Source organism: Xenopus laevis, chromosome 1S, assembly GCF_017654675.1.
Source record: "Xenopus laevis strain J_2021 chromosome 1S, Xenopus_laevis_v10.1, whole genome shotgun sequence".
Classification (NCBI taxonomy): Eukaryota; Metazoa; Chordata; class Amphibia; order Anura; family Pipidae; genus Xenopus; species Xenopus laevis.
The window spans coordinates 21,581,442-21,608,647 of NC_054372.1; the positions used below are offsets into that span (position 1 = coordinate 21,581,442).

A 27,206-nucleotide genomic window follows, 5' to 3' on the forward strand; every position below is an offset into this window, starting at 1 on the left:
TAGTCAGCCAGCTCAGCAAAGTAGTCAGACAGATCAGCAGGAGAGCAGGGGACTAGGCTTAGGGAACGGTCAGAAACCATTAAAAAAAATGGAAAATCTGCATATTTTTTAATTGATGCATATTGCAAAGTTGCTTGAAATTGTGTTTACTTTTCAAAAAAGCTTAAGTTATGTTTTTGTGGAGTCCCCCTTTAAATGCCCATTATGCCTCCAATATAATGTATCCATATTGCTCTTTGCCAACAGTGTGCAGGCCCGTTGGAAAAATTCTATTTCTGCTGGGTATATTTCTACTGCCCTCAAAGTCTGTCCCTTTGAAAAGAACACACCCATGACACCAGCTCTGAAATGTGATGTCGGAAAGGTCTGTAGGTACATAAATCAATCAATGATTACATTTCACAGTCTGCACATTGTACCAGCTGATGGGGGATAACCCTGAATCACAAGGCTGTCATTGGATACAATGAAATGAATGATTTTAAAGACAGAGTCATAAATTATAAAGGAAGCCAACTGCTATGGAAGGAAAACAGATTATAATGATGGTCGCAAGAGACACAACTTCAATTGAGAATATAAAATTTGTTACGTTTGCTTTTACAAACCTCTTGTCCGGTAAGAAATAGCAGGAGATCGCCTTCCTCCTCTTCACACATGTGAATTTGAATCACTGTTCTAATGGATGCCTCTAGGTAATCCCGCTCGGGCTCTGGAGTGTAGAAGATTTCTACAGGGTGTGTTCGTCCAGGGATTGTTAAAAGAGGGCAACTATCAAAATATATCTGGAATTTCCCAGCGTCTAAAGTGGCACTCATAACTATAACCTAAAAAGGAAAAAAAAAAATGATATAAATCCTCCAAAGTCTGTAACATTCTCTGATATAACTTTAAAGGCTCTTACAGACCCAGGAAAATGGAGGAATCCGCACAGTGTTGTAAGAGTAATTATTAGAAAGATAAAAATCAACATGGCAATCTGTTAAAATGTACAAAGATGTCGTTCTCAAAAAAATTCTAACTCTGACCATGTAAAAAGCACTGGCAGTAAAATCAAGATAAAATATTTAAAGGAGAACTAAACCCTAAAAACGAGTATGGCTAGAAATGCAATATTTTATATACTGAACTAAATGCACCAGCTTAAAGTTTCAGCTTGTCAATAGCAGCAAAGATCCAGGACTTCAATTTGTCACAGGGGGTTACCATCTTGGAAAATGTCTGCGACACTCACATGCTCAGTGGGCTCCAAGCAGCTGTTGAGAAGCTAAGCTTAGGGGTCGTCACTAATTATCCAGCAGAAAATGAGGTTGGTCTGTAATATAAGCTGATGCTACAGGGCTGATTATTAAATTCTGATGCTAATTGCACTGGTTTCTGTGCTGCCATGTAGTAATTATTTGTATTAATTACTAATCAGCCTTATATTGTGACATTTCTATTCTGTCTACTGTATATTGTGATGGGCCCCTAAGCAGAGCAGTGAATCAGCAGAAAAGAAGATGGGGAGCTACTGGGGCATCTTTAGAGACACAGATCTTTACTGCTAAAGGGCTGTGGTTGCCTTAGGCTGGTACAGAAGCACAAAACAATGTACAGTATTTATAGTCTCTTCTTTAGTGAAGCTTTAGTTCTCCTTTAATGCCCATAAAAGTAAAAATATGATTAAGTACAGCATATAACAATTTGTAACATTCATTATAGGAATAGGCCGTCTTTAACAGCATGCAAAACACAGGAAAATACATGACATTGGAGAACACGGCCCTATTTATCAGAAACACTTCCATTAATAGACAGATTAACATCTGGCACTACACTGGGCACATCTGGCACTAAACTGGGCACAAGCCAGTTCCCTTCTCCTATTGTACCAGCAGATCTGGTAGGGCTGGTGCCAAACATACGACAATCCCTCCCAACCCAGCGCAGCAATATAACGAAGGGCCACATTAAATCCCAGCCCTGTTCTCACTATGCAACTAGCTGCCCTTTAATAGTTGTGCCGTTACTACAATTTGGAAGAACCAAAGGCTGCCACATTCTAACCTAAACAATATTTATGGCATTTTATGGATTGCTCTGTAGTAGGTGCCTAAAGTCATTCATTGCAGCATCGCCTCCAAGACAACTGTGCATGCTCACAATCCAAATGGCAAGATCAAAAGAAAATTGCAGGTCGAGATGCCAGTCATTTAAACGAGACATTTTGTGTAAAAAATAAGAATGTGCCAATGCGTTATACTCATTTAGATGTAGAAGAATTGTGCTTAAAAAATTGTGTTTTAGGCCGATTTATTGAATATTTCTGCAAAAACCCTAATAATCCCTTGTTTCTCTTGCACGTCCTGCTCCCTGAATTTCCAGGCTGTGCAGGGGAGCCAGCGGCTCTCAGATCACGGCACTGTAGGACATGAACCAATCAGCAGCTAGCAGGACCTGATAGGGAACTGAAGCCTGTCTGTGCTTGTGTGACTGCAGGGCTGTGATTGGCTGTCCCACCTAGTAAACATCTATAGGGAGCTCTAATAAAAGGGCTATTTTTAAAGATCATTTTTAGCACCATGTAAAAGCAACATCATATATTACTCACAATTGCCTAAAAAATTAGGGTTTTTTCATTTAGCCTATATGTCTCCTTTAACATGGATTTAAACAAAACTGCATAAAAGATAATGGAAATGAGTAATTGCCAAAATCCCTTGAGAGGAGCACTCACCTTTAAGTCATTTCTCTGTCTTACAACTTCCTTTAAAACACCCATTAGAATATCCGTTGCCAAGGTCCTTTCGTGAGCTTCGTCAAGAATCACCACACCATAGCGTTCCAACAAAGGATCGTTCATAGCTTCTCTGAGTAACATACCGTCTGTCATGTATCTGAAGGGAAATACAAGTGACAGACATTAGAAATAAAATATATAAAGCACTACAAACTCGAACATATATGGACACAGAGCATTACGGAGGGGCCTGGACATCTCAGGGAGAGTTATTCCAATCACCAATGCAGCAAAAAACAATTCTTTCCCAAACACTTGGTTTGTTTTTTCCCTTTATTCTCAAACCACTAGAGGGTTTTTTTTAACAAAGATAAGGTGCTCTGAATAAACAAACCCCTCTCTTCTCTAAACTGCAGCTTTGAAATAAATAGCAACTCATTACAAGTTTTAAAACAAAGATAACTTACTTCAAGATTGTTTTTGCACTGCTGCAGTCTTCAAATCTGATGGAATAACCAACTTCCTGACCCAACATGACATCCATTTCATCGGCAACTCTTTGGGCCACACTCATGGCAGCCACTCTTCTTGGCTGGGTACAGGCAACGGATCTTTTGGGACCAGGCAATGACCTCATGTAGTCAACACACCACTGTGGAATCTGAATAAATGAGAACATCTGTTAGTGTAGAGATCGAGCTGGAAAGCTACAGAAGTAATTCTTCCTTTCAAGGATTTGATGCCAGTGGGTGGGTATGTTTATACAGAACACAGATCACTAAACAGGTAATTAAAAGATATCATGAGTTTGTTGCCTGTGGAGATCCTTTGCAATACAGGAAAAGAGTGTCCCATCTATAGCGGAGGATAGCAGAATGAAAATCTGATGTATACAAAAACTACAAAATCTGTTTTAGTTTAAGAGCAGACGGGCAGATTCGGGGAGAAATGAGAAACCGCCAGCGCAATGCCGCGAGTGCATTGCGCTGGCGTTTTCTCATTCAAGCAGGCGGAAGTCAGGAAGAAGGCAGTTTGGGGAGATGGTCGCCCTGCAGAAGAGGCGATTAGTCGCCAGGCAACTAAATCTCCCCATCTGCCCCTACCCTTAAGCACACATTTTTCACTTATAGTTATGTTTTGATGCTGGTATGTAGGTCTAAGGGTAAGGTCACACTGGGAGATTCGGGGAGATTTAGTCGCCTCTTCTTTGGGGCAACTAATCTCCCCGAACTGCTTCCCCCTGCTAGAATGAAAAATCGCCTTTATGATTGGCACTTATGCCGCTTTGTTTTCCGAAGTTGCCCAGTTTCCTCGTGAGGAGACTTCGGAAAACGAAGCGCCTCAAATGCCATGCCACGGGCTATTTTTCATTCTAGCAGGCGGAAGACAAGGAGAAGCAGTTCGGGGAGATAAGTCGCCCCAAAGAAGAGGCGATTAGTGGTCGGGCGACAAAATCTCCCAGTGTGGCCTTACCCTAATGCCCTTCCTTTCCCAGCACTAAAACCAGTCCTGTGCAGTTAGCATATAACTACCACTCCCCCTCAAAAATCCTATTTCTATAAAAACAGAAAAATATAGCAAATTATCTGTTAACAACAGTTGTATTGTCTGTGTCCTTTTTAGGTGCAAGTGTAGACTGACCAGCCAACAGAATTTTTTTTTTTTTTTTTTGGTGTAAACCCCATTGCCATATGCTGTTTGAAAAGTACTTAAGTCTTTCTCAATCTTTGGACAAAACTAGGAATCCATGAATCCACTTGTTGGGATTAGGCCGAATCCCTGAATCTTTTGTGAAAGATTCGGCCGAATACAGTACCGAATACTAATTTGCATATGTAAATAATGGGGTGGGAAAGGAAAAGCGGGAAAAATGTGTTTTACTTGCTTGTTTTGTGACAAAAAGTCACGTAATTTCCTTTCCCACACATAATTTTGATATGCAAATTAGGATTAATTTCGGCTATGCACAAGGATTCGGGGCATCCCTAGACAAAACAGTGATTGATCCATGTCCTTATCCTATGCAAACCTAAATATTGCTAACCTATCTCTGGTCTCTCACCTTACCCCTTCAATCTAGAAAACTCAGATGGTAGAATATGCTCATTTAAGAGAAAACCTGCTCCTCCTCTCTTAAAAATCTTTATTATAACTTATTAAGCAAAGGATAATTTAAAACTCCTTCTGCTGCCTTTCAAAACTTTGCATCTCATATATTCCTAGTTGTCTCCTCCATTCCACTTGGATCCAGACTTTTGCTTTGGCAATGCTAAATGTATTTGTTCCTGCCACAAACGCTCATTTGATTTGATTTTTCACACCCACCCAAATCCTTAGAGATCTACACCGACACTTTGTTTTATTTATACCTAACCTCTGGAATTCAATTCCAGAATTTATATTTAAGGAACTCTTCATTGGTATCTTCAAAACTAAAGGTGGCCATAGACACACACAGATAATATTGTACAAAATGGATTTTCGTCTGATATTCAGTGCGTGTATGGTGGGAAACGAGCCGACCAATATAGGCAGAAGACTTGTCGGCTCGGCAATCTGGCTGGGTGGAAAATTTTGATCGGGTTCCTTTGAAGGCACCCAAACATCGGCCATCGTTAGTACCGAATCGTCAGATACAGGTAGAAGGTTTTTTTAGAAGTTTCTGAATATCAGACAATTCAGCTCTACACGTGTGTACTGAAACGAACAATCTTTCTTGGAACATTAACCTCAACTTCTCCTCTTGAGCAATAACATAGCATCTGATTTCATTAGAGGCCAATGCCCGAGCCACTTTGAATAGAAGCGATTTATGTGTGTCCCTTTAATTTAACCATATATTTAGAGTGTAAGTTCTATGGAGCAGAGACCATTTGCCTTCTGTGATAAGTATTCTTTGAAATAAATACAGGTAGAGGACCTGTTATCCAGAATCATCGAGACATGGGATTTTCCGTATAAGGGATCTTTACTTAATTTGGATCTTCATACCTCAAGGCTACCAGAAAATCCTGTAAACATTAAATAAACCCAATAGGCTGGTTCTGCTTCTAATAAGGATGAATTATATCTTAGTTGGGATCACGTATAACTGCTTTTTTATTACAGAGAAAATGGAAATAATCTGGATTATTTTATTTTAATTGAGTCTATGGGAGACAGCCTTTCCATAATTTGAAACTTTCTGGATAATGGGTTTCCGGATAATGGATCCAATACTTGTCTACATAGCTACAATATGTGCTCACCCTGTCTGCTTTACTGCTGTATTGTAAACACACATCTAATCCTTGCCAGAAAAGCTGAACCCATACCAATGTTAACTTATACCTGAGTAGTTTTCCCAGATCCAGTCTCACCGACCAATACGAAGCTCTGGTTCTTCATTAGAATTTCAGTAAACCGTTCTTTGTATTCCCATACTGGCAACAGAAGCCTCTTTTTTAAGATTTCATAGTAGCGCGGAGTGTGGGGTAAATTGGTAAACGGATTAATGCCTTGAGCAACTGCTGCAGGTTTTAGAGTTGGCATTCCACCAGCAGGGATATAAGGAGAATTTGATGAACCCCGTGAGTCTTTATCCTTGTCTCTGTCCCTTTCCCGATCCCTATCTCTGTCCCGATCCCGGTCTCGATCCTTAGAACGGTCATCTCTCTCTCGATCTCTGTCTTTTCTAGGGAACAAAAAACAATTTGTGTTATCAGTATCAATAACATTTTATCAAAATAATATAATCAAAAATGCATACAAAAGAAGTCATACATTTGCCCATATCTAGTAACCAAAAGCAACCAGATGTTTTGCTTCAAACAAGGTAACACTGCTTTATTTATTCATTACTTAAAAATACTTTCATTTTTTGATGTTACTGTTCCTTTAATGCTACCTGCTGATTACTAGACATGTTACTTAACAAGTAGCAGAATTTTCTATCAAAACCATTAAAGGAACCGTAACATCAGAAAATTTGTGTTTATAAAGGGATACTGTCATGGGAAAAATGTTTTTTTTTTTTTTCAAAACGCATCAGTTAATAGTGCTGCTCAAGCAGAAATCTGCACTGAAATCCATTTCCCAAACTGAGCAAACATTTTTTTAATTTAATTTTTAAATCTGACATGGGGCTGGACATAGTCAGTTTCCCAGCTGCACCCAGCCATGTGACTTGTGCTCTGATAAACTTCAGTCACTCTTTACTGCAAGTTGGAGTGATATCCCCTCCCTTTCTCCCCCCCCCCCCAGCAGCCCATCAGCAGTACAATGGGAAGGTAACCAGACAGCAGATCCATAACACAAGATAACATCTGCTTGGTAGATCTAAGAAGCACTCAATAGTAAAATCCAGGTCCCACTCCGATACATTCAGTTACATTGAGTAGGAGAAACAACAGCCTGTCAGAAAGCAGCTCCATCCTGAAGTGCTTCTCTTTCTGAAAGCACATGACCAGGCAAAATGACCTGAGATGGCACCTACACACCAATATTACAACTAAAAAAATAGTTACCTGTAGCTGTACAGAGTAAAGGCAGTCATACCAGAGCAGAACTTGTACAGTAACTTGCCCAATATTCATTTTGACAAGTATACACAATCTGAAAGGCTGGTACATGCGTGGCCATCTTTAGAAGGGGCAGGTCATGGAATGCAGCACCACAGATACTCTATGATAGCTGTCCCCTATGTTTAGTTCTCCTTTAATCAAGCAATTACCACTCCCTGAACTGTCAGGACCAACTCTCCTTTTATATTCGATGTCCCGGTACTTTTAAAGTTGAACATTTACAAGCTATAAATAAAAAGTGCACATATTAGCGCAACACATACATGAAATCTTACAGCCTTTATACATGTGCCAAAATGATAGGAAGTCTACAATTGCTGCACTGGGGCAAATTAGCTCTGTGTTGGTAATTTATTTAGTGTCTTATTTAATCATTAACAACTAATTGCTGAGTGAACATTATGAACTCAATATTGTTTAGATTCTAGCTGGCGGGAGGCACTTGGGGAGATTAGTCGCCCCGAAGAAGAGGCGATTTATCGCTGGGCGCCTAAATCTCCCCGAATGTGAGAGTGTCTCTGCCCTTAAATCACCTTTTAATGAAAGACAGTGATATTAAAAAAAAAAAAAACTATTGCAAATTGGCTTAGAATAAGGTTTTATGGTTTTTAAATTATGTAGCTTTTGTTTAGAAGCTCTCCAGCTTGGAATTTAGGCAGCTATGTGGTTTCTAGGGTCTAACTTACTCTAGCAACCACACAGCAGCTTGATGGAGAGACTACAAAAAGAATAGGAGAGGGTCTGAACAGATAGACAAGTAATAAAAAATAAGTGATATTCAAATTGCAGCCTCACAGAGCAATTGCTTTTTAGCTGCTGGACCCCACCATCTGAAATGTGGAAAAAACGGAATCAGCAAAAGCAAACAATATGAAAACTATAAAAATAAAGACAAGCTGAAATAGTTAATAGATAAGACATTGAAAGACATTCCATAACCTTCTAAGATTTAACTTAAAGGCCAACTAACCCTTTAACGGTTCATCCATATCACAGTAACAAGGGTAAGCGGGGAAAAGACCATCTGCAAACAGTGGAATTCCTGTATTGCGCTGCAGCATTAAACATTCTAAAAATGCTTCCCCAGCAGTTTTTTAAGATTGGTCAAGTTCTTCCACGATGGTGTGTAAATTTAAAAACAAAAAGCAACGAGTGACATTCCCCGAGAGTCAGAAATTATGGAAACATGATGCAACTTTGCCTGCTCAGAACAATCAGGTAGTTCTTGGTCCCTTACAAAGTCGCTTTCACATGAAGAAGCAGATCTGTAAAAATAGTCTGTGTGTTCCCATTTAGAGTGCAAACTGTTTACTCAATCCAATGGGAATAGGCCCCTATGTGCAATCATACAGGTATGGGATCAGTTATCTAAAAAGCTCAGAATTACTGAAAGACGCCTCCTATAGACTCCATTATAATCTAATGTAGATTTTTAAAAATGATTTCCTTTTTCTGTGTAATAATAAAACAGTAGCTTGTACTTGATCCCAACTGAGATATAATTAATCCTTATTGGAAGCAAAACCAGCCTATTGGGTTTATTTAATGTTGACATGATTTTATAGTAGACTTAAGGTATAAAGATCCAGATTACTGAAAAATCCGTTATCCGGAAAACCCTAGGTGCCAAGCATTCCGGATGACAGGTCCCATGTACAATGCAATCGGGATCACACTAATGCGGTCAGGCACTGGCTGCCATGCAACCAAGGAAAAGGTTAAAAAGTAAACAGTGCCCATGTGCTCATGTTTCCATCAGGGAGTGGAAAAAATAGCGGAGATGTTGGCTGACTACACACAACTAACCTGCACTTGCACCCGATCCTCACTCTGTATCATGTGTCCTGAGCATGAGCAACCTGTACACAACAGCAGAAACAGCTGGAGGGCCGTATCTTTACTAGATAACTCCTTAAAGGAACAGTAACACCAAAAAAAAGTGTGTCTTAAAGTAATGAAAATATCATGTAGTGTTTCCCTGCACTGGTAAAACTGATGTGTTTGCTTCAGAAACACTACTATAGTTCATATAAACAAGCTGCGGTGTAGCTAAGGCAAAAACTGAAGAAAAGCTATATGGCACAGGTTAAGGGTTAGTTCACACGAGGAGATTCGGGGAGATTTTGGCGCCTGGCGACTAATCGCCTCTTCTTCTGGGCGACAATCTCCCGGAACTGCCTCCTCGTGTCTTCCCATACGCTATAACGAAAAGTTGCCAGCACTAAAGCACACGCGGCGCTGCGTTTTCCGAAGTCGCCCAAAGTTTCTTCATGAGCTCTCAGTACAATTAAGTTGGCCATAGACGTAGAGATCCGCTCGTTTGTGATGTCGCCAAACAAGCTGATGACTCTCCGACATGGCCACACTGAAGTGGGCGATATCGGGCTGATCCGATCGTGGGCCCTGGGATCAAAATGGATCTGATACAGGCGGTTGGATCACAGGACTGAATAGAAGCACAGATGCAGCCGCGATCCAACGGGATTTTTTAACCTGCCCGATCAAGATCTGGCAGACTCGGCCAGATATCAATCGGGGAAGGCCATTGGATGGCCCCACACACGGGCCAATGAGCTGCCGACACGGTCTGAACTAACTCTCAGGAGAAGGTGAACTAACTCTCACAAGTGATTTTCATTTTAGCCGGCAGTTCGGGGAGATTGTCGCAACAAAAAAGAGGCCATTTGTCGCCGAATCTGCTCGTGCGGAAAGGCCACACGAGGAGATTCAGGGAGATTTTGTCGCCTGGCGACTAATTGCCTCGTCTTTTGCGTGACTATCTCCCCGAACTGCCTCATAGTTTTTCCCCATAGGCTAGAATGAAAAGTCGTCTGCGCTAATGCACACGCGGTGATGCGTTTTCAATAGTCGCCCAAAGTTGCCTCCGTGAGCCAATTTTAGACGACTATAGAAAACGCATCGCCGCGTGTGCATTCGCGCAGACGACTTTTCATTCTAGCCTATGGGAAAAAACGCAGAGGCAGTTCGGGGAGATAGTCGCGCAAAAGACGAGGCAATTAGTCGCCAGGCAACAAAATCTCCCCAAATCTCGTGTGGCCTAGTCCTTAAACAGTTCTAAATTGATACATTAGTTGATACATTTTTTATCTTTGTCTCAGCTGAGTAGAATCTCTGGGTTTCATTACAGGCAGCTGTTAGAATTGATATAATAGTTGCTAATACTCCAGAGATGCTGCTGAGAAATGGATCAACTAAATGTTGCAAATTGTAGCAGTTCAGAATCTGCACCTGAATTACTGAGCCGCCAGACTCAATCACCACAGACAGGGACATTCAACTTTAAACTTAGATTTTGGAAAACAGTAAAAAATATAATGGAAAAAAATTCAAAATAAGTCTTTATTTCTGGGGAACAATCTGAAAACAACTGAACAAAAAGTGTTTGGAAGGTGAACAACCCATTTAAAGAACATATAAAACCAATGTAAACAGATGTGGGATGGAAAGTGGCTTCAAATGACATTTTATGTTGTGATGTAAAAAAAAAAAAAGACTACTTGGGTGAGTTGCCCTTTAATTGCTGCCGCCAGGAAGTCTTATCAGCCGGCAGCGCGATTATATCAGTAGAAGAATAATGACAGGCCTAAACTGCGGCAGAAGTTGCCCCACAGGCTGCAGGGCCTAAGCCAGAGAGCGGAGCGAGCACACTACTCGGCACATTGGGGCCTCCACTTCCCCCGCCCACACTATCAAACAGGGAAGACAAAGGATTCCGCGACACGCTCTTTCCTTGACCTCTGCACTTACCCGTCGCCGCTTCTCTTCTTGTTCGTGACATAGTCATCCCCGAGGTCCAGCCGGTGCCGCTTCGACATGACCGCAGCCGTTCTACTACTCAAACGCCTCTAGCAAGTACTGCCGCCTCCAGGGCCGGGTCACGTGGGAAGGAGGGGGGAAAGTACAACGCCGGAGCGCTTTACACCGCGAGGTAAGCAACGCGCACGCGCAAGGGACTACAGCATGCTGGGAAAAAGTGTCATGTGACGTAACAGACTACGTACAATTTCATTGGTCACTCATACCTGTGCTGAAACATGGAGACTCTCACCGCGCGTTAACGTTGTGAAAAGGTTCCAGTCCGTAGCGTCAACGTCACCGGGGCGGTGCTTAAAGTCACCAGGGTATCTGATTGGTGGGATTATTAGGTCCTGGTTTCCATTCGGCGCGCAGCTACAAGTAAATCTGTAATGGTCACAATAAAAGGGCAGGAAAATGTCTGTTGGAAAGTTGCCTAAAATTATATTTTCTTACTTGTGCTTTTGTGTATACAAGCCCTTCAGTGACGGGTTCCCGATAAAAGGGGCCTGTTATCTTATAGTGTTGCAGTTACTTATTTGCTTATCTGAAAATTGTTACAAAAGTATCTTATCAGCTGCTCTAGTTGTTCTGAGCTCTCTGCCAAAGGCCAATTAAGTTGAAAACTTTGTTTCTTTTTCTGACTGTTCAGTGCAGATGGGACTTTACAGTACAAGTGAGGGACACTTAGCCCGAAACATGTCGTGGGAATAAAATATTGTTTGCAGCAAGCTCAGCCTTTTTACTATTTCTCAGCATTTACATGTTTAGTAGATGCAGTTACACCTGTGTCGGAGGTGTGTACTGAGGAGGAGCCTCTAAGCTGATCCACACTTGGTCACCTTTGACTTTAAAGGGATACTGTCATGGGGAAAAAAAAATTGTTTCAAAATGAATCAGTTAATAGTGCTGCCCTGAATCCATTTCTCAAAAGAGCAAACAGATTTTTTTATATTCAGTTTTGAAATCTGACATGGGGCTAAACATATTGTCAATTTCCCAGCTGCCCCAAGTCATATGCACTTTCTCTTTTTAGAGGCGCATTTGTGGCTGGTGTAATGACGTCATCGCGCAATGGTGCCAAATTCGAATATGTTAGGTTCATCTCTGAGAGTTCCTGGGTGCTATTCCTGTTTATTATTCTGGATCTGATTCCTGTTTTGACCCCTGCCTGTCTGACTAATCTGACTTCTGTGATCCTGACCCCTGCCTGGTAACTGACTATTCTGAAATCCGTAGTCCGACCTGAGCCTCTCTGACTCTTCTGATTGATATCATGGTTTTGACCTTGCCTGTCTGACTTTGCCTGAATTCTGCCTGCACTGACCCGGCCTGGTTTGATTACGTTTTCTGTCTGCTCCTTTATTGTGACCTTCTGCCAAAAAGACTTTGCTAACGATCGTGCCCCTCTGCTCGTCCAGAACCCTTAGCTTGGCTCCTCTCTTTATAAGACCTGGCGGTATCCAGGCCTGGACTGGGAGCCAATATAGGCCCTGCCATTCCAAGTATAAAGAGGCCCAAACAGCCCCCTACCAGCCCACTATATGGTAACTTTCTATGGAACCATACAGCACCCCCTCTGGCATTTGCCAGAACCCACAGATTGCCAGTCCGGGCCTGGCAGCATCCAATTAGCTGAGGGCTCCTCCCGAGGTGAAAGGCGCCTGTTAAAGGCTGAAGCAAGAGCCAAGACCAGGGTCAGGGAGCCTAGCATTGGTTCTGGATTCTGGGTGCTGATCGTGACACTGCCTTTAGATGCTATGGCACTTTGGTTGCCACCTGTCCAGATTTCACCAGGACAGCCCGGTATTGAAAATAATGACATGGCGATCCGCCAATTGCTGATTGCCATGTCATCAGTCCCACCCCTGACTTCACCTGTCCCACCCCCCCCCTGTTGCCACACCATGCCCCTAACATCACTGGTCCCTCCCCCATCCCGCCTCCAATATCATCCATCCCGTCCTCTGCCTGTTTTCCGGCTGCAGAAAAGGTGGCAACCGTAGCATGTACCTTTAAAAGGAATGTCAACCCAAAATATTATATTTAGCTTAATGAAAAAAAATTTAATTATGAGCAACTTTGCAATATCTATTCATTACACATTTTTTAGGGTTTTAAAGTTATTTGTATCTGTAATGCCATTGAAATCAGTGTTTGTTCCTTTCTATTCTCAGTCCTGGTGGCTCAGAAAAAAATGTAAAACAAGGCAGCTGATTAACACATTTAGTAACTTATATTGGTATTAAAAATACTCATACAGTTTTTTTCTAAAACTTTGAATACTCATTTCTTTATTAAAGAAAAAATAGCAAGTAAAAGTTTCAGGAGAATTCAGTGAGAATTGTCTATAACAACTTCCATTACCTAATTCCCCAATTTATAAGAACATTTGAGTTTTTCATTCATTAAAATGAATGGAAAAATGTGATTGTTGCTTGTGTGTCACTTTTTTTCCATTAAATAACACAGGCAAGAATATTTGTCACTCTTTTGTAAAATAAGAAAGAAAAAAAAAGTTTTGGCCATTTTCTTTTTTGTGATTGCAATTTTTTTTCTTGACAGTGGACAGTGGGCTATTTACCAAATCAGATCGTTATTATTATGGGATATTGTGTTGATGTTTACTGAGCCCAACACCTGTGATATGGGATTGTACTGTGCTGAATTATACATGGAAGACCTCGTTTGAGTTCATTTGCAGTAAATCCAGTCCTTCAGCCCTCGGCAGTCCACTTAATGTTTTTTAAGTTGCTTACAGCCAACATTCTCAAAGGCTTCCTTCCCAAGAGAATAAATTGATTTCACATAATCATTACGTTCTTCCCTTCAGGGAAAGCCTGCCATATTTTGCAATCTGGAGCAATTGTCTGGGGAATTCACAGCCAGCCTAGAAGTGAGAGACTTTATTTTCAGCAAAATAATCAGTTGGAATATTTTTTCATGTTTCACCTGAGAATGTGGAAAAATAATAACTAAATGCGGCTGAGTTTGAGCTCATTTCGGGAGAAGGTTTGCTGTGAGTCTCAGGCTGATATGAGGCACAGTTTCTATTAAAGGGGAAGAACTGCAATGTTAAGTTGACCAGACAATTATGCAAATGTAAATGAGCACAACGTTATCTGTGTGGTCAACCAAGAGTCAATCTAACCAATTGTTGGTCTTAAGGACAATCATCCATAGTGCAGTCCTCATCTGGCTACATTTTCCAGGCTTCCCAATAAGATGTTGGTCAGGCTGGCTGAAAATTTAGCTCCGTACCTTGGCCAAAGAGCTGTTGACTTGGTCAAGAGTTTATTCCCATGTATGTGCAGTTTAAAGAAAATTACCAACTACACAGAACTATATTTTTATTTCAGTTTGCACACTAACTTCTGTTACCACCCCCAGCTACATGCTAAGTTCATGTGTAGATCTATTTGGATTTTGCCAAAGCATTTGATACCGTGCCCCACAAACCAATGCTTTCTAAACTAAGGTCTGTTGGACTTAATGAAGTCGTTTGCACGTGGATAGGAAACTGGCTACAGGATCGGGTACAGATGGTGGTTGTTAATGGTACATTCTCTGCTTGGAGTAAGGTTCTATGTGGGGTCCCCCAGGGCTCAGTATTGGGTCCACTTTTATTTAACTTGTTCATTAATGACTTAGGGGAGGGTATTGTAAGTAATGTATCAGTGTTTGCAGATGACACAAAACTATCCAGCCCAATTAATTCCATCCAGGATGTGGCACTTGCAACAGGATCTTGACTAACTGGCAATCTGGGCAGCTAAGTGGCAAATGAGATTCAATGTTGATAAATGTAAAGTCATGCACCTGGGATGTAAAAATATCCACTTATACCCTTAATGGGACTGCACTAGGCAAATCCATTATGGAAAAGGACCTTGGAGTCCTTGTAGATAATAAACTTGGCTGTAGCAAGCAATGCCAGTCAGCAGCATCAAGGGCAAATAAGGTCTTGAGCTATATTAAAAGTGGCATTGATTCACGGGAGCAGGGGGTTATTCTTCCACTGTAGAGAGCACTGGTAAGGCCCCATCTAGAATATGCCGTACAGTCTCCAGCGCTCAAACAGGACATTATTGTATTAGAGAGGGTGCAGGGAAGGGCAATTTAGCTGGTAAAAGGTATGGAAAATTTAAGCTATGAGGAAAGACTGGCCAAATTGGGGATGTTCACTGTGGAGAAGAGGCGCTTAAGGGGAGATATGATAACTATGTATAAATATATAAGGGGATCATATAATATTCTCACTAAAGGTGGCCATACATGGGCAGATAAAGCTGCCGATATCGGTCATTTAGACCAATTTGACAGCTTATCTGCCCGTGTATGGAGCCTTCAGACGGGTCTTCCCCATCGATATCTGGCCACGATATTGATCGGGAAGGTTTGATTTTTACCCGAACGACCCGTCGGAGCACCTTGGTGTATCGTAATTCGATCGTTCGACCATACGGCCGAACATTCGAATTACCCCCGATATAGCACCCCCGATATAGCCTTGCCGTTAATGGCATATCAGGGAAAGATACGCTCGTTTGGCGATGTCGCCAAATGAGCGGATCATTGAGTCTATGGCCAGCTTAATGCTTTATTTAACAGTAGCTCCTTTCAGCTGACACGAGGTCACCCATTCCGATTAGAAGAAAAGAGGTTCCGCCTAAATTTTCAGAAGGTTTTTTTTTTTACAGTGAGAGCTGTGACGATGTGGAATTCTCTCCCTGAATCAGTGGTACAGGCTGATACATTAGATAGCTTTAAGAAGGGGTTGGATGGTGTTTAGCAAGTGAGGGAATACAGGGTTATGGAAGATAGCTCATAGTACAAGTTGATCCAGGGACTGGTCCCATTGCCATTTTGGAGTCAGGAAGGAATTTTTTCCCCCTCTGAGGCAAATTGGAGAGGCTTCAGATGGTTTTTTTTGCCTTCCTCTGGATCAACTGGCAGTTAGGCAGATTATATATAGACTTAAAAAGTTTAACTTGATGGATGTGTGTCTTTTTTCAACCTTTACTTACTAACTTACTATTTTAAATCATATTTTAAGAATAGTTGATAAGGCCCACATAACACATGAGTGGTACCTAAACCAACTTGCCAAATATGCAGATAAAGAGTGCATGCACAACGTTATTCTTTTCTACCATACTGACTGTTTACACAGCAGTAAACCCACAGTAAGCCATAGTCACACAGGTTTAGGTGATGTGACAGATAACGCTGCCCTTAAGACCTCCGGATTAAATTGTGTTGTCTAGGAGTGCTTGTAACCTGATTATTAGCCAGGAACACACACTAAGGGAATGGAGTGCTAAAGGCCATGTTCTCTGTGAAATAATAAAGCAAAGGGCATGGATAATAGAGTGAATGGATCATCTGAAAGCAGTTTTTTCCTCCAAGCTAAATGGTACCCACACGTGCTTTTTGCCTGATATGAAAAATATGATTGTAGGTTGTATGTGTTTCAGCAGTTTGACTTGCTGCCAATGTGCCCTGGCACCTTTAAGCTATGTGCAACATTACCTTACTTCTTCTCAGGCCAGCAGATCACTGATGCTTTCTGAACACAGCCCAACCAAGTTGAAATGAATTGCAGTCGTAGTGCTTTTCCAACAATGAACTTGTTTATTGAACTCCGGCAGAACTTTTGTGTCACAGCATTCAAATGATGGGAAATTCAAGCACATTCAGTGGAGACGATGGAATACCTGCACATTTGTTGATAAATTCAGATCTGTTCCTCTCAGAGTATGTAATACAGCCTGTCTTAGAAATTCTTCCCCAGCTCTAGGGATCTCACAGGGTATCTTGCCCCTTGGCACTTTCCCTGCTCCTGAGTTCACCCACTCGTGTCTGTCTGGCAGTTTGATCACTGCAAAGGTGCTAACCCCAACTACTCTCCTTATTGGAACCAAATAGCTGCTCACTAGCTAATCTGCCATTTTATCTCCTAGTTCGACTATAACACAAACGTCTATCACTAAATAGAACTGTCCCTAACATGGACCTGTCACCTGCTCAGACCCAATCCTGTACACACCTCCCCGCTAGGCAGTCGGCTTAATGTTTTTTAAGTTGCAGCCAACATTCTCAAAGGCTTCCTTCCCAAGAGAATAAATTGATTTCACATACACACAACTCTTCACTTTGTGCGTTGCTTCGTTCAAGAAATAACAAAAAGAAAAGACAAAGATATTTAGAAAGTAAAAAGTATGTTCTCCCCAAGCCCTATTCATTGCACTCATAACATTCAATAATAAGTTATGTGCTGATTGGCTGCTATGCAATACTAGAATCGATGAAAACTTTACTTGTTTTTTTTAAATTGCCCCTTTTTTTTTTTATTCCTGAGACAATTTTGGGTAATTTTTCCAGAGATGCTTTGTTCAAAATGTATCTCTTCATCCTGAAACGTTGGGCACGGGAGCACAGAGTTTTATTAGAGACTGTGAATAATGTTCCTCTGTAGCAAACCCTGCTTGCAGACGGGGCATATTTTAATCTGTGATACCTTATGGGCACTACCTTTGCTTTTCAATCTTTTTGGTTCTGATTTCTTTGTTCTCCGTTTATGGCTGGTAGAGACGTTTTAGGTCAATTGTCATATAGTGCCCCCTAGTGTGCATAGGATGAACCTGCAGTCAAGCATCAGTGGGGGACATGTAAAGCTGACCCTGTGGACGGTATAGATAGTGGTAAATGCCATTCAGGGCTGCCATTAGAAATCACGGGGCCCCGTACAACAAAATTTTTGGGGCCCCCTGGGCCCCTCCCACACTGACGACCAAGCTCCGCCCCATATCCCGCCCACATCGCAGTTAAAAGACCACACAGACATCAGCGCTAAAAAAGTAACCCCCCCACACAAGTTGTAAAAAGCTATTGATGGTCAGGGCCCCCTTATAAAAAAAATTGGGGCCCCAAAAAAAAAAAAATTTAAATTTTTTTTTTTTTTAAAACATTGGTGGCAGGGGCCCCCTTATAAGTTAAAAAAACTTGGGGCCCCAACAAAAAAAAATGTAAAAAAAACTAAAAAATAAACAAACATTGGTGGCAGGGGCCCCCTTATAAGTTAAAAACAAATTGGGGCCCCAAAAAAAAATTTAAAAAAAAATTAATTTTTTTTTGAAAAAAAAAAAAACATTGGCGGCAGGGGCCCCCTTATAAGTTAAAAACAAATTGGGGCCCCAAAAAAAAAATTTGGAAAAAAAAAAATTTTTTTTGGAAAAAAAAAAACTGGTGGCAGGGGCCCCCTTACAAGTTAAAAACAAATTGGGGCCCCAAAAAAAATTTAAAAAAAAAAAAATTTTTTTTTGAAAAAAAAAAAAACCTTGTGGCAGGGGCCCCCTTACAAGTTAAAAAAATTTGGGGCCACCAAAAAGAAAATAAATTTTTTTTTTAAAAAAAAAACCCAAAAAAAAACAATGGTGGCAAGGGGCCCCTTACGAGTTAAAAAAAAAATTGGGGCCCCAAAAAAAAAGTTTTAAAAAAAGATTGGTGGCAGGGGCCTATAGAATATTAAAATAATACATTGGTGGCCAGGGGATTAAAAAAAACAAACCACAAACTGGTGTTCAGTAGGATTGAACTCATGGCTTCAGTACTTCAACTTCGCCTCCTTTCGTGACTTCGGGTCTTTTCACCGCTTCAGGACTTCAATTTCGGCTGTTTTCGTGACTTCGGGTCTTTGCGCTGCTTCAGGACTTCGGCTTCGGCTGTTATCGTGACTTCGGGTCTTTTCGGCGCTTCGTGACTTCGGGACTTCGGCTTTTTCCGTGACTTCGGGTCTTTTCGGCGCATCGGCTTCGGCTTTTCGGCACTTCCGCATTCGGCACTCAAGAGGAATGACGTACGGCTCGGGCGCTCGTAAGGGGGGCCCGGATCTTCAAAAAAATGCAGCGCTGCCGGGCCCCCCTTCATGCCCGGGCCCGGTACGCTTGTCCCCCCTGTCCCCCCCTGATGGCGGCCCTGATGCCATTTATAAATATAATTCCAAAGGGCAACCTGTACTTGGGTATAATGGTAATATGTAACATGTAGGAGCCTTTTTACTGACATGCACAATGAATTTTGCAAGTCTTGATATAGAAGATCCCCTGCCAAAAGGAAGATTCTGAGACTACCCAGCTGCAACCACCACAGCTAAACCCACATCCCCAGTGACCAGCAGTAGCAGTCCCAACCATGGTATTCTTCACAAATATTTTTAAAATCTTCATTCTTTATTCCAAGAGTCCTACCCTATGCCCACATCCTACCAAGGCCCGAGGGCATACCTCCCAACATTTTGGAATCAAAAAGAGGGACAAAAAAGTTGACGCGCTTAGCGTGGCGAAACCGTTTTTGACCATGCCAGTTTTTGTGGTCACACCCCCTAATTACCATGTTCATTTTACAAAAATTGTCAGGTTATGAAAGTTTAAACATATTTGTGTTTTTTTTTCAGTTGCCAGGGCCTATTTTATTTCTCAGTCTGGATACTGATGTGAAAATGTATGCCAATATATTAGGGAAAAGGTTGAAACAATACTTACCAGATCTTATCCACCACAATCAAACCGGATTTGTACCTAAAAGAGAAGCAAAAGACAATATAGCAAAAACTATATCTATAATACAATATGCAAAAAAATTAAAACCCCCCACATGTTTAGTCACGGCAGATGCTGAAAAGGAATTTGATAGAATTTCTTGGACATTTTTGGAGAAAACAATGATAAGTTTTGGAATAGGGGAACAAATGAGACAGAGAATACTAGCTTTATATGACAGACCCTCTGCTAGAATAAAAATCAATGGTACTCTTTATTATTATTATTATTATTATTATTATTTTTATTATTATTAACATGTATTTATATAGCACCAACATATTGCGTAGCACTGTAAAGTAAATGTGATTATACAACTAAATCACATGAATTATATACATAGAACATATGGAGTTACATACATCACAATCAATACAGGTACAAAAGGTGAGGAAGGCCCTATGCATAGGCATACACTCTAAAGGGAGTAATACACAAGGTGTGGGAGTGAATTAAGTGGGTGAGAATTAAGAATTAAGTGGGTGAGAAATGTGGTATTGTATGTGGTGTTGCGTTTGGTAGTTAAGCAGAGTGAGGGTAGGCTTCTCGAAAGAAGTGCGTTTTAAGAGATTTCTTGAAAGCAGAAAGGTTGGGAGAAAGTCGGACAGACCGTGGGAGAGTGTTCCAGAGGAGGGGTGCAGCCCTTGCAAAGTCTTGAATGCGAGCATGTGAGGAGGTAATGAGAGAAGAGTTGAGTAGCAGGTCAGTAGAGGAGCGTAGTAAGCGGTTGGGTGAGTATATACAGATGTGTTCATAGATGTAGGGTGGAGCAGAGTTATGAAGTGCTTTGAAAGTCATTGTCATTAATTTGAATTTGATTCTGAAAGGTAACGGAAGCCAGTGCAGGGATTGACAGAATGGCGACGCAGAGGAGGAGCGGTTGCTGAGGTGAATGAGCCTCGCAGCAGTGTTCATTATGGACTGGAGAGGTGACAGTCTGTGGAGGGGAAGGCCAATTAAAAGAGAGTTACAGTAGTCTAGACGTGATATGACGAGAGAGTGAATAAGAATTTTGGCAGCATCTTGGGTGATAAATGATCGTATTTTGGATATGTTCCTTAGTTGGAAGTGACATGATTTAATAAGTGACTGGATATGAGGAGTGAATGACAGGGCAGAATCTAGGATAACCCCAAAGCACCGGGCCTGGGGAGAGGGGGGTGATAGTGGAATTGTTAACTATGATGGATACTTCCAGGATGTTACTGGTGTTAGTTGGAGGAAAGAGAACCATTTCAGTTTTAGAGAGGTTTAATTTAAGGTAGCGTTGCGACATCCAGGCAGAGATAGCGGACAGGCAGGAGGAGACGCGAGTTAGGAGTTCTGGGTTGAGAGCAGGAGATGAGAGATAGATCTGAGTATCGTCACCTTAGAGGTGGTAGTGGAAACAATATGAGTTGATTAATTTGCCAAGGGAGGAAGTATATAGGGGAAAATGTTTTTTTTTTCAAAACTCATCAGTTAATAGTGCTGCTCCAGCAGAATTCTGCACTGAAATCCATTTCTCAAAAAAGCAAACAATTTTTTTTATATTCAATTTTGAAATCTGACATGTGGCTAGACATATTGTCAATTTCCCAGCTGCCCCAAGTCATGTGACTTGTGCTCTGATAAACTTCATCACTCTTTACTGCTGTACTGCAAGTTGGAGTGATATCACCCCCTCCCTCCCCCCCCCAGCAGCCAAACAAAAGAACAATGGGAAGGTAACCAGATAACAGCTCCCTAACACAAGATAACAGCTCCCTGGTAGATATAAGAACAACACTCAATAGTAAAAACCCATGTCCCACTGAGACACATTCAGTTACATTGAGAAGGAAAACAGGAGCCTGCCAGAAAGCATTTCTCTCCTAAAGTGCAGGCACAAGTCACATGACCAGGAGCAGCTGGGAAATTGACAAAATGTCTAGCCCCATGTCAGATTTCAAAATTGAATATAAAATAATCTGTTTGCTCTTTTGAGAAATGGATTTCAGTGCAGAATTCTGCTGGAGTAGCACTATTAACTGATGTGTTTTGAAAAAAACATGTTTTCCGATGACAGGATCCCTTTAAACCAGATTGTAGGGGGTCCAGCAGGTTATTGTCAGAGAGGAATGAGGTTAGTCAGTTGTAGACTAGGTGCTCAAGTAGTTTAGAGATGAAAGGTAGCAGAGATAGGTCGGAGGTTGTCAAGATTGGAGGGATCAAGAGAGGGTTTTTTCAGAATGGGGGTGACAAGAGCATGTTTTAGTTGAGAAGGGAACAGTCCATTTGAGAGCGAAAGATTAAATAGGTGAGTTAAGACTTTGATTAGACAAGGATTGGTATTGTGGAGAAGTTTTGAGGGAATTGGATCAAGCGGGCAGGTGATAAGGTGAGAAGAGGCCAAAAGCTTTGAGACTTCCTCATCAGTGACAGGGGTGAAGGAGCACAGGAGAGACTGGGAAGTGTGGAGGGAGGGTGGTGGAAGTCTAGGGGGGTTGAGTAGTGTAATGTCCCTTCTGATAGTGTCAATTTTGTTTTTGAAGTGCTCAGCAATATCTTGAGCAGAGACAGATGTGCATGGAGGGGGTGGAGAAGGGGAAAGGAGAGTGTTAAAGGTGGAGAAAAGTTGTGCTGGTTTTTTAGAAAGGGAGTTAATGAGTAAAGTAAAGTATGTTTGTTTGGCTTGGAAGAGGCTGGTGTTAAAGGAGCGCAGGGCAAATTTGTAGCTCCAAAAGTCTGATTCTGAACAGGATTTGCGCCAGCGACGCTCAAGTGCACGTGAGTGTCTTTGGAGCACTTTTGCATGTGCAGTATGCCATGGTTGAAGTGGTTTCGTTTTTATAGGAGCACCTCATTTAGTGCAGTGGTTAGAGTACTATAGTAGACAGAGGTAGCCACATTAGGACATGAGATGGCTGAGATATTATTGGAGTGAAGAGAGTCAAAGGAAGAAGAGAGATGTGACACGTCTACAGCTTGCAAGTCACGATAAGTACGTGTTTGGGGAATAGCAGGGGGTGAGGAGGGAGTTAGTGAGAGTTGAAATGTGAGCATATTCTGATCAGAGAGGGGAAATGGTGAGTTAGTAAAATTGGTGGTTGAACAGTGTCTGGTAAATATGAGATCCAGAGAATTACCATTGGAGTGAGAGGGGGAGTCTGAGCACAAAGATAAGTCAAGAGAGGAAGTTAGTGAAAGAAGTTTAGAGACAGAAGTGTTGTTAATTTTATTAATGGGTATATCAAAGTCACCTAATATGATGGATGGGATGTTAGATGAAAGAAAGTAAGGAAGCCAGGCAGCAAAGTTGTCCAGAAATTGTGCAGTTGGTCCTGGTGGTCAATATATAACAGCAATGCAGAGTGAAACAGGAGAAAAGAGCCTAATGCAGTGAGCCTCAAATGAGGAGAATGATAGAGAGGGAACAGGTGGAAGAACTTTAAAAGTACATCGGGGAGAAAGAAGCAAACCTACCCCACCTCCAGGTCTGTTACCAGGTCTGGGAGTATGAGTAAGGTGTAGGCCCCCATAGGACAGGGCAGCAGGTGAGGCAGTGTCAGTAGGAGAAAGCCAGGTTTCAGTAAGTGTGAGTAGGTAGAAGGGCATGTAAAGTCTAAAAAAGAAGAAGGCTAGAAATGCTGTATTTTGTTTACTAAATATTAACATAAACTTACTGCACCACAAGCCTAATCAAACAAATAATTTATGCTTTGTTGGCTACAGGGGGTCACCATCTTGTAACTTTGTTAAACATCTTTGCAAGACTAAGACTGTGCACATGCTCAGTGTGGTCTGGGCTGCTTAGGGATCATCATAAACAAAGCTGTTTGAGTTCTGCATGGCTAGGAAGTAAGGCTGGGGCTCCCCCTGCTGTTCATAAGTATGATTGTTTCCCTGCTCAGCAGTTAGGGACCATCTGACAATTCCTATCCACAGCAGTAAATGAAGGGAGAATTTCACTGCATACAGTCAGGTTTCTTATAAAAACGGTAAACATTTTTTAATTAAAGTATATTGGAGATAGGCTTCTTTTTCATTAAAGAAAGTAAAAATGGGATTTTATTTTTTTGCCTTTACATGCCCTTTAAAGGAATGAAATGGTTGTGTATAGCGGTGAGTTTTTTGCAGACAGATCTGGCATTGCAGAGAGCACAGGAAAGATTAACTGGGTTTTTGGGTATAGGAGTAAGAGTTCTGTACTGTTTGAATTTGCTCCGGAGAGAAGGAGCTCGTGATATAACTGGGATGGGGTAAGGGCCAGGGTTTGGGGAAATGCCCCCAGCTGCCAGCAATAGAAAGGAAAGATAGACTAAGTGAGAGTGGGATTTGTAAGTTCTTAGTTTGTATGAAAAAGAGGAGTTTTGTGGAATAGCTATACAGAGTAATTTATAAACTTCATGTGTGGAGAGGGAAGGAGAGGAGAGTAGAGAGGCTGAGATGTGTATAGAACTGGGATTTAATGGAGGAGGTAGTGAAAAATGTTTTATGAAGCATGAGAGTGAAAGGAGGAGAAATGCAGGATAAAGCATGTTTGGAGTAAGAAGTAACAAACTGGCAGGTACAAACAAATCTGTTTTCTTCTTATCCCAGATGGTTCACTGTTGATTGCAGGGGAATCCGGTTCCTTTTGCCTTGTCAATGTCTTGTCCAACTGCCTTGTTTAACTGTCATTTCTAAGTACTCGTGAAATATTAGCACTCGTGCCATGCCCCAGACACGAGTGCCATCCCCAATACTGGGTCTGAATTTATATGTAGCTGATTGGGAAAACCAGAGCCTAATTAATCAATGAATCAATTAAACAGCTAGAAAAGGGCAGAGTTTTACAGTCACCAGAACCAGGTTTGGGGCTATAAAAATATCTCTTGTTCACGGAGGAGTGGACACAGATGTGTGCTTGAGATATTTATCAAAGAACTTAAGTAGAATAGGCCTGACAGACAAAAGTTATTGGGGTTAACAGATACAAGTAGGGATATAGCAGGATTACCAGAATAAGCAGTTGCAATAGATATGTAGCAGTATATGGATATGGCAGTATATGGAAATAGCAGAATTACCTGTAGGAATGAGAAGAGATAGGAGTTAGTTCCACGGAACTGCCTTGTTAACTGTCATTTCTAAGCACTTGTGAAGTATTAGCACTTAGGAAATGTTAGCACTTGTGCCATGCCCCAGACTCTTTCACAGAGAATCCAGATATATAATGGAACGAGACAGGGATGCCCCCTGTCACTGTTTTTACTAGTGATGGAAGTACTGCTCTCACATATCAGAAATAATCCGGATATATCCGGATTGATGATAAAGGGTAAAGAATATAAATGTGCAGCATTTTCGGACGAATTGTTGATGTATATAACAAACCCTTTAATCATCTTGCCAAATCTGAAAGCAATTTGGAGAACTATCCAACTTTAAAATTATTATACAAAATCAGAGATTATAAACATTAATGTGAAGGAAGATATAGTAAAGCAGATTAAACAAAACTTTCCATTTAAATGGTCAATGTCTACTATTAACTATTTAGGGGTAAACATAAAGGGAGACTTGGAGAATCAAGATAATTATACATCATTGCTAATGTCCCTACAAAAGACAATAGATAAGTGGAAAAAAAACAAGATATTGTGGTTTGGAAGAGTACAAGCTATAAAGATGGTTGTTATACCTAAAGCATTATACTTATTTTAAATTCTACCAATAGAAATACACCAAATTATTTTTAGTAAATCTATGTTTATAAGGTTTATATGGGATTGGAAAAAACCGAGGCTTAACTATAAAACATGAACAGAATCTAAAGAAAAAGGAGGGTTGGGGGCCCCAGACCTGTATTTATATTATATAGCCGTACACCTGGTCAGACTATTAAATTGGACCACAAGAAAAGATAAAAAAGACTGGAGTTGTTTAGAACAAGAGTGGAGTAACTATCCAATAGAAAACGCATTATTGGATGATAATTGGGTAAAGAATAAGATGTTATTACAACATCCGCTAATTAAAACTACTCTTAAAGTATGGCACAAGAATAAAATAGATATGTATCTGACTAATGACCCATATGTATTATAACCACTGATATATAACCCAAAATTCCCACCAAGTTTGGAAAGGGGAGCTTTCGGAAAGTGGGAGAAATGGGAGGAAAGACCAACAAAAATACAAGATTTCATCAGAGGAGATAAGATGATTTCTTTACAGGAATTACAAAGGAGATGGGGGAAACATCCGAGAGATTTATGGGGATATAATCAATTGTATTACTATATAAATACTAATAGAGTAGAAAACTGGGATAGACCTCTTACTCAATGGGAAGAGATAATAGAGACAGATTTAGAGATCACAAAACCTTTATCAAAAGTGTATAATATTATCCTAAAGAAGAGTTTAAGCCCACTGCATTCTGCTCACTATGGGAGAAAGAATTATAAATATATCAGAACACATATGGTTAAAAATATTTAAGCATGGGAATAAAATGGGAATAAAATGGCAAAGACTTTGAAAACAAAAGAAACGATATATAAAATAGTCACCAGATGGTATTATACTCCAGCAAGGTTTTAAAAATATACCCACAAACCTCTAATCGGTGCTGGAGATGTAATGAAGGTGAAGGCAACCATATTCATATTTGGATAACATGTCCAGCTTTGAAGGAATACTGGGCACAAGTCCTAGAGAGTATATATAAAATTACATCAATTAGAATTCGGATAGAAAAATATGCAGTACTATTATTGAATGTAAATTTGGAGAATTATAAGATGTTAGAAGATCCACTGACTTTTCATTTAATTCAAACTGCTAAAACACTTATTCCAAAGCATTGGAAATCCAAGGAAGCACCATCCCTGAGATCTGTTGAAGAAATTAGACAGTTTTAGAATTAACGAATATATACCATAATAATAGTGCAACATATTGGAATATTTGGACCCCTTAGTATAGATTTAGAGTATCACTAGATCAAGGAGTAATTAACAGGCCCTGACCAGGGTAGGGGAGAATAAAAGTAATACATGTAACACTGATTGTATTAATTATATGTATGATGTACTGACGAGTGTAATATGTATTGGAGCTAAAATGTGATTGTAATGTGAAACTTAAAATTAAAACTTAGCCTGTCTGTATGTTGCTGGAGGAAAAAGGATCACCCAGAGGAAACCCATGCAAACTCCTTGCAGATGCCCTGGCTGAAACTGAACCCTAGACAATAGTTGTTCTGTAAGAAAGAAGCATCTAATAACATGCCATTGTGTTGGATGCAACATATTTTCTTAGTCTGCATAATATTTGCTGTCATTTTGATTTCATTTGTTTAATGTGAAAATAAAATAGAATATTTCAAATCAGAAAGCAGAATCCCCAAGACTTACATCTATACTTTCTGAATGTTTCATAGCTGAGTACTATATGTACAAGATTATGTTTCTTTACTGTACCTAGAATAGTACAGCAGCCCAGTTACTAGAGCCAATACATAAGGTAAATTGTACTGCACTTGCTTATTAAAATGCT

The 27,206-nt window shown here is 40.7% G+C and overlaps 2 protein-coding genes across 4 annotated transcripts in view; one reads left to right on the plus strand and one right to left on the minus strand.

Annotated features, from left to right (window-relative positions):
* Positions 1 to 11,434, minus strand: part of dhx15.S (DEAH-box helicase 15 S homeolog) — a 28,721-nt gene extending 17,287 nt beyond the window's left edge. Inside the window, exons 1-5 of one of the 2 annotated variants that reach the window (XM_018243073.2) lie at positions 11,328 to 11,434; positions 6,053 to 6,395; positions 3,190 to 3,383; positions 2,720 to 2,879; positions 609 to 827 (exon numbers count right to left, since the gene is read on the minus strand). In XM_018243073.2, the coding sequence (XP_018098562.1) occupies positions 609 to 827; positions 2,720 to 2,879; positions 3,190 to 3,383; positions 6,053 to 6,395; positions 11,328 to 11,341 (930 nt within the window). In that variant the 5' untranslated portion in view covers positions 11,342 to 11,434. Of the gene's footprint in view, positions 1 to 608; positions 828 to 2,719; positions 2,880 to 3,189; positions 3,384 to 6,052; positions 6,396 to 11,052; positions 11,193 to 11,327 lie in introns of those variants that run through there. The other variant, XM_018243072.2, reaches the window with a different exon arrangement.
* sod3.S (superoxide dismutase 3 S homeolog) overlaps positions 11,101 to 27,206 on the plus strand; it is a 31,465-nt gene continuing 15,359 nt past the window's right edge. Inside the window, exon 1 of one of the 2 annotated variants that reach the window (XM_018243074.2) lies at positions 11,101 to 11,233. The gene's annotated coding sequence lies outside the window, so the exon portion shown is untranslated. The remainder of the gene's footprint in view (positions 11,234 to 27,206) is intronic. The other variant, XM_018243075.2, reaches the window with a different exon arrangement.